General features: G+C 60.0%; 3 protein-coding genes across 3 annotated transcripts; 1 reads left to right on the forward strand and 2 right to left on the reverse strand.

Moving 5' to 3' along the window:
- Nucleotides 1–4,851: 4,851 nt before the first annotated feature.
- VTJ83DRAFT_5064 (uncharacterized protein) lies at nucleotides 4,852–7,445 on the forward strand (the record flags this gene model as incomplete). The annotated part of the gene is made up of 3 exons (XM_071011623.1): nucleotides 4,852–4,924; nucleotides 5,003–6,144; nucleotides 6,189–7,445. The coding sequence occupies 3 exons, from the start codon at nucleotides 4,852–4,854 to the stop codon at nucleotides 7,443–7,445; spliced, it is 2,472 nt and encodes an 823-aa protein (XP_070866514.1).
- Nucleotides 7,446–8,384: 939 nt separating this feature from the next.
- VTJ83DRAFT_5065 (uncharacterized protein) lies at nucleotides 8,385–10,865 on the reverse strand (the record flags this gene model as incomplete). Its single annotated transcript, XM_071011624.1, has 4 exons — nucleotides 8,385–10,167; nucleotides 10,246–10,344; nucleotides 10,420–10,598; nucleotides 10,695–10,865. 4 exons carry the CDS (start codon nucleotides 10,863–10,865, stop codon nucleotides 8,385–8,387), a joined length of 2,232 nt encoding a protein of 743 aa, XP_070866515.1.
- An 880-nt stretch (nucleotides 10,866–11,745) lies between these two features.
- On the reverse strand, nucleotides 11,746–13,195 carry VTJ83DRAFT_5066 (uncharacterized protein; the record flags this gene model as incomplete). The annotated part of the gene is made up of 3 exons (XM_071011625.1): nucleotides 11,746–11,900; nucleotides 11,988–12,394; nucleotides 12,498–13,195. The coding sequence occupies 3 exons, from the start codon at nucleotides 13,193–13,195 to the stop codon at nucleotides 11,746–11,748; spliced, it is 1,260 nt and encodes a 419-aa protein (XP_070866516.1).
- Nucleotides 13,196–14,390: the final 1,195 nt, after the last annotated feature.

Genomic DNA, 14,390 nt, shown 5'->3' on the forward strand with positions numbered 1-14,390 from the left:
TAAATTCCTTTTAAAACAAATAGATAAAAGGGATAATATAATATTGGTATTTCTTAGCAGTAATACCTCCCTACTTCTTTTCCCAAATAAATCTAGGTCCGTTTATTCTGCCTGTAAACGACCCCTAAAACATCCAGCTATATAGTTTCTCTCGAAGGATAGCCTACGCCTCTAGTTCCTTTAAGTTATATATTATAATCTACCTCTTTTATACTAGGCTATTAGTTACCTAAGTCTCGTTAGAAAAGAATACTCGTTCCTAATCCTTAAGCTGAAGATAAAGAAAGAGTTACTTATATATAAACTAAAGGCGTATAGTACAATACTAATCTATAAGCTTAATTCGCCGTAGTCAGATAATACGTTGGTAGCCCAGACTTCGGAGCGCCGTCGTAATTACGTATTCGTTAAAATAGTTGAAACCTGAGATATAGTACTGTAAATTAGTCTATAGGAGCTTACGCGCGATCAAGTCTTTACGAAGAACCTTATTTAGAATCTCCTTCTCTAGTGTTCTGAGTAAAGGTTTTATACTGTAACGGGTCTTCTATAGTATTACTGGACCCGATACTGTACGTTAGACTTAGGAGATTGTTTTACTAGTAGTATAAGTAATCTTTTTATAAGTCTATCCAGCAAAGTTACGAAGTATTTGGATCTAAATCCTTTTATCGCATATAAGTAGCTTCGTATAAGGTCTAATTCTTTAGCGTTGTTGTTATAAGCGATAGAAGCGTACAGCTAAAGGTAAGGTTTGTAGGTAGTAGAGTATTGTATCTATAGTAGCCTGGAGCTAGAGGATAGTTGTACACGTACCGGATAATTACGATACTCGTTGTCCGGCGTTGGATTGCTATTTTAGTTGAAACGTATTACTGGAAGTACCTTTCTATAGAAAATAGTATAGGAAGGTACTTCTATTTCTATATTCGGTTAGAACCTTGTAACTAAGTAGGGATACAAGGGGGAAGTACCGTACTAGTTTTTATTATCCTTGGATAGGTGTATACAGTATGTATATGTGTATGTATGTACTATATATATGTATGTAGGTGTGCTTTTTGTTCTAAACGGAACGCCTCCCCGTGCAAAACACAGCAGGGTGCTGGGGTTCGCTGGCGCCACACAGCTGAGCTAGGGCGGGCCCTTGGGTGGGCAGATCGAGATGCGGTCGCGCCAACGCCAACCACCTACCCCCCCCCCCCCTTCCCCAGCTTTTTGCTCCCCCGGGGCTAACTGAACGCAGTCGCTTGCAGTCCACAACGATTGCCGAAAATGACGGAGCTTGGCCCCTTGCGGTGGCTGTCAAAAAGCCTGGCCTTACTTAGGTACAGCATGCCCAGGCCCCCTTTCTTCGTCTTGCTGGGTTGTTGAAACAAGCATGACTTTCTGTCAAAGAATCGAGATTGCATCCATGCTGCTGCCCGCGGATCGTGAAACCCGCTTCCCTGGAAGCGCGTCGATCCTTGCTGACATACGGAGGAGCACCGCTGCAAAACACGACAAAGCAAAATGGAGCCTCACGGACGCCGACCGTGACAGAACCCTCAACGGCAGGAGGAGGATCACGGGGGGAGGGTTCTTCACCCTCTTCGTCCTCGGTCAGCAGAGAAAGACGGTGTGTAAGTATGCGTGTGCGGTTTTGTATGTGTGTACGCAGTATGTGTGTATGTGTGTGTGTGATGTGTGTACACACTTTGGTATTATGTGTCCTCTCTCAAACAACATCTGCCCGTCTCGGGTCAACTCGAGGCCCGGCGCGGCGACGGGACGGGCTGCGCGGGTCTCGTGCCGGCCAAGGCCACAAAAAAAAACAGGATAACGGAGCACCAGGCTCCTTGCTCTTCGCCCTGACGCTCTCGGCAGTCGTCAAGCGCTCGGTTCCGTTACACTGAACCAAGCTTTTTTTTTTTCCAGCAGCCGACGAGTCGACAATGGCGGGGACCTGAACCTGGGGCGTGCATCCGCCCGCCAGCCAGTCAAATCCCGTGGAACCATCCTTCTTCAGGCGTCAGGGCCAGGGCAGGCCAGCTCCGTTGAGCCCGTGGGTGTTGTTTATCGTTTCCGTTGTCCGACGACGGACGGAGCGGTCCTTTCGTCACGATGGGAGAGCAAACGAAACCGAGAGACAGAGACAGAAACAGAGACAGACAGACAGACAGACAGACAGCGAGAGCCCGCAAGATAACCTACACCCGCACCCTGACACCCACCACACCCACACCCACCACACACCCACGATCATGCGAACGAACACACACACACATACATACATGCACACATGCGCGAACACGCCATGGTCGGCAATCAGGCCGCACCACCGCCAGCAGGTACATACATACAGACAGACACCACACACGTACGTACACATGTGTGCGTTTGTGCGTGCGTTTGTGCGTGCGTGCGTGCGTGCGTGCGTGTGTGTGTGTGTGTACGTACACAGTACACGCTGCGCATTCGCCTGTGCGCCTCCGTCGCGAGCAAGTCGATCTCGCCGCCGATCAAGCGGACAAGCCTCAACGCCAAGGCGCTGCTGCGCAAGATCTCGTCGTCGACCCACACGGCAGGCCTATCCCGAGAAAGGAAGTTGGCTGGCCGGCCGCTTTTCTTGTCGGGGAGGGCTTTTGGGTCCCCACGCTCGCTGCCGCAGAGCAGGAAGGGGAAGGACAGGACAGAGTACATGCGCTAACTCCTACTAACTAACGACCGTGTAAGTACGTATCTAGGTGGGCAAGCGGGCGAGCGAGCTAGTGATGACAGAGGCGCGCTGTATAACTATATGTATGTGTGTGTATGTGTGTGTGTGTGTGTGTGTGTGTGTGTGTGTGTGTGTGGTGTGTGTGTGTATGAGAGAGAGAGTGTGTGTGTGTTGTGTGTACATATGTGTTTACGTGTACGCAGTATGTGGTATAGACGGCCTTGCATTCTGGGTAAAATGTGCGGACGTTGGGTCCGGTCCCCGATCAACGTCATTGGGCTCGGTACGGAGGAGCTTTGTAACTCTCTACCTACTAGTTATCGGTAATCTATAGTACGCGTGTTCTTCACTCTTGTGGTCTGCATTCTTTGGCTCTCTTGCGCTCGGTGGCGCGAAAGGGAATGAATGAATGGGGTTGGCCTTGGCCCGGGGCCTGGGTCCTACAGTCCCTGATAACGTTCCGTACACGAGACCAGGCCTATCCCTGCGCATGACAGAAGCTCCTCCGCAAACCCCTGGACGGCCTCCCCCGGGCCCCCTGGCGCCCGTTCGTCTCGGCCTCTTGGCAACGGAGCACCAGCCTTTTTCATTCCCTTTTTCCTTTTTTTCTCAGCTCTGCATTGGCTCCATCTTGTGTTTGGTGGTTTTGTCGGGGAAGGGAAGGGGGGTTAATTAGCAAGAATTAAGTTACGCGAAACCCCCCTCCACCGGGACACACATCTTCAGGCGAAGGGGGAGCAGGGGGGGAGGACCAAACGAGGGAGAGGAAGAGGGAGAGGGAGATTTGTGCGCGTGCGCGCAGCGGTCTGGGTGGTCTGGGTGGTCTGGGTGGCCTGCGTGGATGCGTGTACCGTGTATGCGTGTTCATACGGTGTCATGTCGGCGTGTGTACGCAGTAATTACCGTGCTATGTGTCTAAGGTAGGGACCGTGGTACGGGACGGAATGTCTCTCGACGTGGCTGGCATGCAACATGACGGAGAATCCGTGGCACACGAGACAGGTTAATAAATGAAATCGTCCCACAGAGCCACCCGCAGAGCCCGTGGCTTTTTAGGCTCAAAGGGCCGAGCAGCGTAATTTGCCCTCTGGGCCCTGGTCGGTCTCACTCCCTTCCTTTCACGTTGGCTCAGGTTCTTCTCCCCGGATGCGCTGCCAGTTTGGTTCGCTCGCGTAACGTCGAGCAGGGTGGGAACGGGCCACGGAGACCGCTGAACCCGGCCGAGGTACGAGACCCTCCCGATCCTCTCGTCTCCGCCTCCTCCCAGACCCCCAGACGGCCCCCCCCCTTCTCCCCGGGGGCCAACCTGACCTGGCCTGACCTGAATAAAAAACGTACCACCAGAAAACAGAGAAATTGATTGCCTATGCTCCATTCCAAGCCAGACAGACCCATACAATACCCACCCCAGCCATGCCCGGCCAGCCTAACGCTCCATATCCGCCCTGATTAACAGGTTGCGCCGAGCCTCCTGCGTAGCAGTTTGTTCTGATGAGCAGTGGCGCCCCTCCGGCCCCGTGTGGACTGTCGTAGCAGCAGCAGCAGCGGTAGCAGCAGCAGCAGCAGCAGCAGCAGAACACCGGGCCTGTCTCTCGTTTCTTGCCATTCCTTTGCTGTCTCGGATCTTGGGGACGAACGTTCCATCGCCCTAGGACGACGTGCTGTGGGTTCCCCCGTCCACAATTTCCCCGGCATTCATCCTTGGCTTGGCTGCCCTTCGCTTCTTCTTCGTCCGCGGTACCGGCGAGCCGGTTGTTGTCGTTGCCGACGCGGAGACATTTTCTGCGGATCTTCATTCCTTCCTCTCCCTGTCTCGCTCCCTTTCTTCCCTCTCACTCACTCTCTCTCTCTCTCTCTCGGTTTTCCGCCTGCTTGCTTTGGTGTTGCTGCTCCCGCATTCCGCCCCCCCCCCTGGGCACCACCACCACCAGACCCGTCACCCTCCGTCCCGGGATGCGCACCGTCGGTCGCGATGGTGAAGAAGGGACTCTGGCAATAACAGCATCATCTCCTGGGCTTGCGGCGGCTCAGATGCCCTGTCGAGGCGGAAAAGGACCCCATCAGGACCCAAAGTCGGCCGCAGAGAACAAGACGGCGGCGGCGCACCACACGCATCCACGACGAGGTCGTCTGCCCCCCGGCGCCGCGCCAGCATGGTCGGGGGCAGAAACGTGCTGCTCTCCATCGCAGTGCTCTCCGGGCTGTGCTTCGACAGCGTCCTCGGAGGTGAGAAAATCCTCTCTCCGCCCCTTTCCTCCCCCCGCGGGCTCCATGCAGAGCCTCTCGTACTAACAAGCTTGCCAGGTCATATCAGACGTCAGCATGATGGAGCCGGCGCTCCATCTCGGAAGGACGCCGTCCTCCCAAGGTTGGCGGTAGCCACTGAGGAGCCGGGGAGCACATCAGGGGAGGGTAGCTCATCAGAGTCATCATCATCATCATCATCAGCAGCAGCAGCAGCAGCAACATTAGTAGTATCATCGTCATCATCATCATCAACAACAACAACAACATCATCATCATCAACGACGCCACGAGTACCACCAGTACCGCCATCACGACCGACAGGGGGAGGAGTGGTTTTGCAGGTTTCGAGTTCGCTGGGGTTGGGCGCCGCGGCAACGTCGAGCCAATATGTCGACCCTCCGGTCTTCTTTGTCAACGAGAGCCTCACGACGGACACCAACGCACCGACGAGGACGGTCGGACCGACGATGCCTACGGTGGCTCCCAGCCCCGGGACGTCAAGAGCCCCACCGCCCGTTGACGAGCCGTCAAGCAGCAGCCAGCAGGTCAGGGTACCGCCGACACGGCCGGGAGGGGGGATCCCCGCGGCTCCCACCACAACGCAGCCGGTGAGCGACATCGTCGTCAGCATCGATTTGGGCAACCCCGGCGGAGCCACAACGTCCACCGTCCTCTGGGGCGGAGGCAACCAGCAGCCGCAGCCCGCGTCGTCGGCGTCCGTGTCCTCGTCCGAGTCCTCGCCCTCGCCACCCGCCCAAGACAATGGAGGCGGCGGCAACGTGCCCCAAGACCGGCCGACGCCGCCGCGGCCGCGGCCCTCGAACTCGCCTCCGCCTCTCCCGACCACCGTCCCCGTGACCTACGAGGTCACCGAGAGCATCGACCTGGGCTTCCCGTCCACCACGCCGACGACCTTGCTCACGTCGATCCTCCCGGCCAACGAGACCTTCACGTACGGCCCCTCGAGCACGGTCAGGTACTGTCAGGCGTCGGACCTCACGGCGGCGCCGACCATGTGGTCCGTCGTGCACACCACGACCGTCACGTGGTACGGCCATCCGGAGGACTACACGCCGCCCTTCCCCCCGCTCGAGCTTCCCGGGCCGACCGTGGGCTGCGTGATGCCCCTCGAGCCGCCGCGGCTGACCATCTCCATCTGCGCGTCGACGGGCACCGACTCCAAGTACCGCACCTGCGAGGTGACCACGTCGACGGCGAGCTTCAACTTTGGCGTGCAGACGAGCGTCGTCCCCGCCGTCGTGCTCGTCACCACCGACAAGAACCCGGCCGTCGTCTTCACCACCATCAACACGCCGCGGTACGGCGTCAGCCAGGCGCCCAAGACCCACCAAGACCACATCTCGGTGACGGCGGACCCGGCGGGCCCGTCGGACGCCCAGCCGACCCCGCCCGCCTACGACACGTCCACCCGCGGCCCCAGGCCATCACCACGCCCGCCCAGCCCCCCGTCACGACCCCGGTCACCATCGGCATCCAGCCCACCGCCGTGGTGATCAACGACCAGACCTTCACCGACATCCCCGGCCAGCCGACCCAAACCGTGGTCGTCGGCGGAGCGACCTTCACCATCGACCCCACCCGCGTCGTCGGCGGCGGCTCCACCATCGACCGCCCGGCCTACACGGGCGGCGTGAGCCTCCCGACGCCCACGTCCACCCGCATCGACAACCTCCCCGTCGTCGTCTCCTCGTCGTCCGTCATCATCGGCAGCTCCACCTTCTCTCTGCCCCCCGCCAACCAGCCCACCGCCCAGCCCACGACCGTCGTCGTCTCGAGCCGCACCTTCACCATCGGCCCCAGCACCATCGCCGGCGGCTCTCAAACCCTCTCCCTCCCCACGTACCCGAAGCCCACCGAGGTGGTGACCGCGGGCGGCAGCCTCGTCACCGCCATCGGCAGCTCCATCCTCGTCGTCCGCAGCACCACCTACACCTACGGCGTGCCCGGCGCCTCGGTCATCACCGTCACCGTCGACGACAAGGGCAACGCCGACGGCAGCGACGACGTCGTCCTGACCCTCGGCCCGGGCGGCGTGACGGCGCGCGGGGGGCAGGTCCTGACGATCGGCGGCACCAACGCCGCCGGCCCCACCGACACGCAGTACGCGCTCGTCGGCGGCGCCACCATCACCAAGGTCGGCCCCTCGGTCGTCGTCGTCGCCGGGAGCACCTACACGCTCGGCGGCACGGCGGCCGGCGGCCTCGCGACCACGACGGTGGTGGACGTGGACGGCACCCAGGTCACCATCGGCCCGTCGGCCGTGCAGATCGGCACGATGACGGTGGCGACCCCGTTCGGCACCACCACGGTCCTCCTGCCCGGCGCCACGGCCCAGCCGGCGGGGCGAGGGCGACGGCCGGCGGCGGCGGCCAAGATGAAGGGGCCGGAGACGAGGGCGACGACGAAGAGGACGCCGCCGGCTCGGTCAGGCCTTGGTGGCTTGGCGTCGGGCTCGGCGCCGCGCTGGCTGTTGTGCTGAGCGGCAGCAGCTTTTAATGGGAAACGAGCATGGCCGGTCTCTCTCTTTCAAAACCTTCCAGGTAGTGGTAGCGGGTTGTTTCCTCTTTTTTTTTTTTCCCCACTCTAACCTATTTCATCTTGTCATGATCATCAATGAGAACGGGACGACGGTGGGATGGATGGGGGTTGATTTGGCTTGACGTTTTTCTTCGGCTTTCTCCAGGAAGAAAAAGGGGTGGGGGAGGGGAGAGCGAGGGGGAGAAAGCCCCTTGGGGTGATGGCGGTGGTCGGTTGGTTGGTTATGTGTGTTTTACGCTCATCTATCTCTACCTCTAGATGCCCCCGGAGGAAAAAAAATAGGGGGGGCGGTGGGAGGGAATGATGGAGGGGGATGGGGGGTAGCTGGCTGGCTGGCGGGTAGGCGGTTGAATGATTTGGAGTTTCGGGACTGCTGGCGTCAAGGAGTTTTGTGCGATTTTTTTTATATCCTCGATCCAATCTCCCCGGCTCGATGTGTCCCTTATTATATATCTGTATACGTTCCTGGTTTGCGTGGTTTGTATCTCTTGGAAGAGATGCGAGAGAGAGAGAGAGAAATGGTGCAAAACTAGCGGTAGCGCAGTACATATCACGTGTTTGAGAGTTGGATTGACCATGAGTTCAGAGATCTTGCCACGGAAGTCTAGGGCTGTGTGATGGTGTACATACATAATAATAACGTCCGTCTTGTTGGTGAGTGATGGTATGTTTTCATGATGTTGGGTGGCCGACTCGAGCATCAGCATGTCGAGGCAAAGGCAAGCTGATGTATAGTACATGCAAAATGCTCATCGCTCCACGCGCCCTACCCTAGATATAGGATCATGTCCGGCCCCAAGCCGACGGCTTTTCTCCCCTTGTTCATCACACGCTTCTGCTGCCCCGTCGTCTCCTCACCACCTTTTTTTCTCGGAGCACATCACCAAGTCTCCTGCCAGTACACCACCTTGGCCGGATCCCTCAGCCACCGATCCGCCTCCTCCACCGTGCCCACCACCTTTTCCATCACCAGCGCGTCCATGAGCGCCGCCCTCACCGACAGCGGCATGCGCCCCGCGTTGCCGCACACGCACACGACGGCGTCCCCGCGCGCCAGCAGCGCCGCCACCTCCCGCGCGCGCCGCCGGATCGCGTGCTGCACGTAGTTCTTGCGCGCGTCGTACCGCGGCGCGCCCGCGAGCGCCGCCGACGACAGCGCCCGCGCCAGGTCGTCCCCGCCCAGGGCGCCCGTCGGCGAGTCGGCCGCGCGCGCGTCCGGCTCGATGCCGTCGCGCGAAAAGGCCGGGTGGACCGCGAGCCAGGGGAACCGCGGCCACTGGCGGGAAAAGTAAAAGTCGGCGGCGCGGTTGCGGCAGCCGAAGAAGAGGAGGCTCGGGCCTGGGCTCGGGGTCGCGTCCTGGTCTTGGTCTTGGTTCTGGTCCCGGTCCTGGTCTTGACCCTGTTGCTGCTGCTGCTGCTGCTGTTGTTGCTGCTGTTGTTGTTGTTGTTGTTGTTGTGGTGGTGGTGGTGGTTGTCCTGGGCAGAGCTCTTGTCGGCGTTCGATGACGGCGCGGATGGGCGCGATGCCCGTGCCGGTGGCGATGGCGATCATGGGGCGCCGGGCCCAGGAGGCGTCGGGGACGATGCACGGGGAGCTGCCGGGGCGGACCAGGACGGAGATCCTGGAGCCCGGGCGGAGGGTTTTGAGGTAGCGGGAGCAGAGGCCCTGCCGGGGCTTGCGGATGATGGTCCTGTACTCGACGAGGGCGGCTAGCATCTCGAGGAGGACCCAGCGGTCGGCGCCGGGCTCGCCAAAGCAGCGCAGGGAGCCGTTGGCGACGCTGAACTCGCGGGGCCGGATGGCAGGGAACAGCTCGAGGAGGCGGGACAGGGGCACCCGGACGCTGGGGAAGTCCCGCAGGAGCTCGATGATGGTCCGCCGGGGGCGGCTCGTGTAGTCGTAGAGCTCCTGCTGGTTGCCGGGCGCGACGAGCTCCTCGAGGCGCTCCTTTTCCCTGGCGTCGTCGGTCAGCCACGAGAGGTGCCGGATGAAGCTGCGCTTCGGAACCGCCGTGATGTCCAGGTTGTGCGTCAGGAGCTCTCGGAGGGAGGGCTGGGCAGAGGCCGGGTAGAGCCCCTTGGGGAGGGATCGCAGCGCGCGCAACGGCACGTCCGCCTCGGCCTCCCAGCCCATCAGGCGGATCAGCTCGTCCACGTCCTCGGGGTAGTTGATGGGGTGGATCGCTACCGTCAGGTTCCCCACGTGCCGCCTCAGCTCTTGGACTTGGTCCTCGTCCACCGAAACCTGGAGGCCGATGAAGCGAACGTCCTGCCAGTGGTCTGGCGGCGTCACCCTATCGTTGTGAAGCACCCGGGCCGGCCGGGCGCCCGGGATGGGAAGCATGACAACGGGCGGGCACCGCGCCGGGTCTGCTGCGCGAGGCGCGGAAACGTCGTCGTCGGCGCTCGGGCGATCGGCGCACCGTTGCCTCGTGGTAAGATAGTGGCGCTCATCTGCAGAGAGCGGCGCGCTGGCCTTGCCGTCGCCGTCGTTGTTGGGCTCTTTGAGAGTCCTGGGCTCGCTGTTCGGGAGAGCCTCGAGGGGGTACTTGGGTGGAAGCTGAACCGCCTCAGGAACCGGCTGGATGGAGTCTGGGAGAGGGAAGTCGGCAACAAGAGTCTTCTTTAGCTCCTCAAACCATGGGAAATAGATGCTGTCGATTCTGTCACGCGTGGCAAGGATGTAAGCGAGGCGCCTCGGGTTGGCTGGCCAGCACCCGGAGGTGAAAGAGAGAACCTACCCATCATCGTGCCGCTCGTCTCCTTCTCCAGGCCCGAAGAACTCGGTCGCTCCAAGCTGCAGGAGCCTTGCTCGTAGCTTTCTTGCTGCCCAGTTGAATCTGGTGCAAATGCGGTCAGCATGTCCCAGGTCTACATCAACATGGAGGAGATGCCCCATCGCGCTCTCGACCTACTTGAGATAGGAGCTGTCGCCGAGCCCAAAGATGGCAAACCGCAGCGACCCGAGGCAGTTGGTATTGTTCAGCTTTTCTCGCCGGAGGTTTTTCCAAAACTTGAGCGTGTTCTTGGGCATATCCCCCTGGCCTGTCGTCGACGTGACGAAGACGGCCAGAGAGGAGCGCACGACGTCTCCCTGGCGGTGTCACCTCCCTGTTAGACCACGGGCCGGACGCGAGGGAGCCACAGAGAGGAGGGGAGAAAAAAAAAACACGCAGGGGATCAAACACACCAGCTTGAAGCTGTCCATCTCGCCCACGGTTGTTTGGAAATGGAACCTCTCTGCCAGCTCCGCAATCTCCTTGGCGATCTCCTCCGCGTTGCCCGTCTCGCTCCCGTACAGCACAGCCATGGTCCGGCCTGGAACCACCGCGGGCGTCACCCACGTCCCGGCGTCCCCCATGGCGTCCGCCCGTGCCAGTTGTTCAGCTAGGCGACCGGTCCTCTGCTCCTGTCGGGTGGTCTTGCAACCAGCAAGGCCGAACCTATGTATTTGCCTCAGCTCGTAGGCAAAAAGAAGCGTGAATGGCAAGGTTCTAAGGGTGGGACAGGGTTGGAGAGCGGCCGAATGGTTTAAAAAAAATGTCCATCTGGACTGTTGTATATCCGGCCTTCTACTGTTCTTCTTGTTATCTTGGGCAAGATGTGCTTCCTCCGTTGTCGGGGGTTGAAGACGCCGAGCAAGACGGGGCGGGTCCGGATCGGCGTGTCGGTGGCGCCGGAAACCGACCGGACCCTGTGCTTAGTCAGCTACGTGATACTGTTCCCAGGGTTGGGGTTCTGGTTTGGTGACAGCGGTCCGTGAATACGCCGTAGCCACAATACCATTGTTTACCAAGAAGCGGTGGTTCTGCGGCTTGCTGACTGACCGAGCCAAGCGAGCTTGGAACGGATGAATGGCTGGGTGAGTGCGTGGTTGGCTTCATGACGAGGGATCGAATCGGTTTTCTTGGGAGGCTTGCTGCCGGCCTGATCCTCAGGTCATGTCATCCAATGCAGCCCAGAGGGAATACTTGGTGCTCCGTACCTCACACCACTCGGTCTGTTGATTTCATTTCATGGCACGGTCGGATGAACCATTGTGCTTCACCACAATCTCAAGAAGCTTTCACGAGCCCATCATTTTTGGGCCAAAAAAATGAAGCCATGGGTTTCTGTGTTTTCATGTTTTACATCATGCTGTTGCGCATCATGATCCGTATTCATTAACATCACTTCCAGCTCATTACATACGCACAAACGCCCTTCTTCGGCCAGCGGATTGACTCCGGCCTCGTCTCCCTTTAGCTCGACCACCTCTTGGCCTTCCTCTTGCCATGCTTGCCCTTGCCGTCGTCACCCTTGCCCTTGCCCTTGCCCGTCGGCGTCGGCTCGGCGGCGGAACTCGTGGTGGTAGAAACGGTAGGTTGGGCCGGGTTTCCGGGCAGTTCGGTCAGCCCTGTTCATCAGAGTTAGCCCAACCATCCTCGGCCGTCTGCATTGTCGTGTTGAAGACAGGGGAAAAACGTAAACAAAGGAGACGTACAGCCGTCATAGACATCACCCGCCAGCTCCGACACGGCACACTGGGCCGCCTGCTCGACGCTCTGCACCGCCAGGCCGGGGCAGTTGGCCATGAAGCACCCGGCCTCCATGGCGACCTGCAGCGAGTCCTTCTTCCAGCCAAAGATGTAGTCGGCGTGCTGGCTGTAGCCCGTCGGATCGCCCGTGCTGAGCACAAAGGGCTGCGAGCCGTCCTCGGGCCACTCGTCCGGGTCGTTGAAGGGCGTCGTGTCCCAGATGACCTCGAGCATGACCTGCGGGATCTTGACGGGGTGCGTCGACGGGCACTCCTCGGCGGTGCCGATGCCGTCAAAGACGTGAGGGCCCTCGACGGGGTAGGCGACGTGGGACTTGTGGTCCGGGGAGTCGAGGTTGACGCCGTCCCAGCAGCTGGAGATGCCGTCAGCCAAGGTTCAGGGGTGGAAGGGTCGTGAGGAAAGAAAAAAAGCTTGCAAAAGAAAAAAAAAAAGGGGGGGCTGGGGGGACGACGTACGTCGGGAACAAAACGTTGGCGCGGATGCCCCAGCAGGGCTTGTTGGGGAGGTGCATGGTGTCGACGGCGGGGTCGAGGCAGGGGCGGAGCATGTCGCCCTCAAAGTCCGGCCCCGTGAAGCAGCGGAAGCAGGTCTGGGTCGAGAGATCCCAGGGGCTGTCGGGAGGCGAGCGGAGGGTGGCATCGCCCACAAACATGCGGAACCCCGGGGGGAACGCCGTCACCTGGTTCTGGCCGGGGGAGACGTAGTAGACGGTCATGCCGCCGTTGGTCTGGCTGATGAAGGGGTCGTTGGTGAAGATGTCGGAGTAGTTGGGGATCTGGGGCACGCGCTTGTAGGTGCCGTTGCGCGCGCGGAAGTAGAGGTTGGCGGTCCAGTAGTTGGAAAAGTCCTCGCTGTAGCTGCACGTGGTGCAGCTCGACAGGGCGCTGATGTCGGAGCTTGGCATGGTGGCCGCGAAGGCGTCGCCGCCAACGATCTGGTGCTGGTGGTGCGAAGGCACCTGGCCGGGGGCCACGAGCGGGTCGATCCGGTCAATGACGAGCTGGTGGCAGCCGAAGCGGAGCATGGTCGGCCCCGTGCCGTTGTACGTCGGGAGCCCGTCCGTCGGGAAGGGGAACTCGGAGGTGGTGGTCGAGGTCTGGGCGGCCACCTTGACGGCGGCCGCGGCAGCCACGGCGGCGAGAGATCGGACCATGATGGCTGGCCAGCTGGCTGAGGAGGGAGGGAGAGAAAGAGGAGTCTTAGGGTCTGCCTCGGTGGCCCGCAGGAAGAGAGAAGAGAAGAAAAGGCCGGGTGCCTCGAGGGAGGAGAGCGAATGAGCGAGATGAGGTCAAGTTGCACATGTTGATCGGGCATTCTTATATTCTATCCACCACGGACGCCACGGACAAATCCCGCGGGCCGCTCCCCTCCCTCTCCCACCTCCCGTCTCCCTCCAATGACCCCCCCTTGCCGTGCCGCTGCTTGCTGACCGGGGACGACTCAATCCCCATCATGTCACCCTCCCAACGAGCCGGGCTGATGTAACAGAACAAAAAAGGCCCGTGGAGGATGCATGGAAACAGGGGACGTTGCAGTTGTTGGTGTCACTTATTGACGTTTGTTACCGGGGCACGGGCCCCCCCTCGCGGCGGGCTTATACACCTAGTGGTGGGATGGCATAGCCCGAGAGCTCGGCAGGTCTCCGATTGGGTGGCCATCCGGCGGTTGGGTGAAGGCGGACGTGAAGGAGCCGGGAGCAGCAGGGCAAGGCAAGGCAAGGCGAAGCCTGGGCAGCGTACCTACTCAGTACACTATGCACGATGCATGACCGAGGGCTCGTCTTCCTTTGCTGACCGGGTTAGTTTCCCTTTGGGGTAGCAGGCACAGGGGGGGCAGCGCAGCGGGAGGACGACAGGCGAGGCTGCTTCGTGCATAGGGCCTGTTCAGGCTGTATGGATTCTGACCGGTAGCCGTACATACGAGATGGCCGACCTCCGTATGGTGGTACCTTACGTACAGCACCAGGTATCAGCGGCGGAATCTTAGCCGGGCGCGAGAATCTTTCCGTGGTCGAGGTCCATGGCTCGGGCTCGGGAATTTGACTGTTTGGGAACCCCTACTGAAACCACGGGGAGGAAACGAGACGAATGAGGTCGAGTTCGGTTCCCGAGGCCCACTCGGCGCCTGCAGCCGCTGCGGGAGAGCGGGGAAGCCCGGTTGGCGCCAATCATGGCGTTGATCTTCAGTCGAGACGAGCGGAGGTTGGCGAACCAACGCGCCACACAGCAGGACAAGCTCGGGCTTTCAGCTGGACCGGATTCTTTTTCCTTTCTCCAAACAACAAGCACGGCCAACAGAACGAAAAAAAAAAAAAAAAATAGCCAACAACCTCTCACGGGTGTCACCTC

The sequence above is a fragment of the Remersonia thermophila genome, chromosome 4, assembly GCF_042764415.1.
Source record: "Remersonia thermophila strain ATCC 22073 chromosome 4, whole genome shotgun sequence".
In the NCBI taxonomy this organism is placed as follows: Eukaryota; Fungi; Ascomycota; class Sordariomycetes; order Sordariales; family Chaetomiaceae; genus Remersonia; species Remersonia thermophila.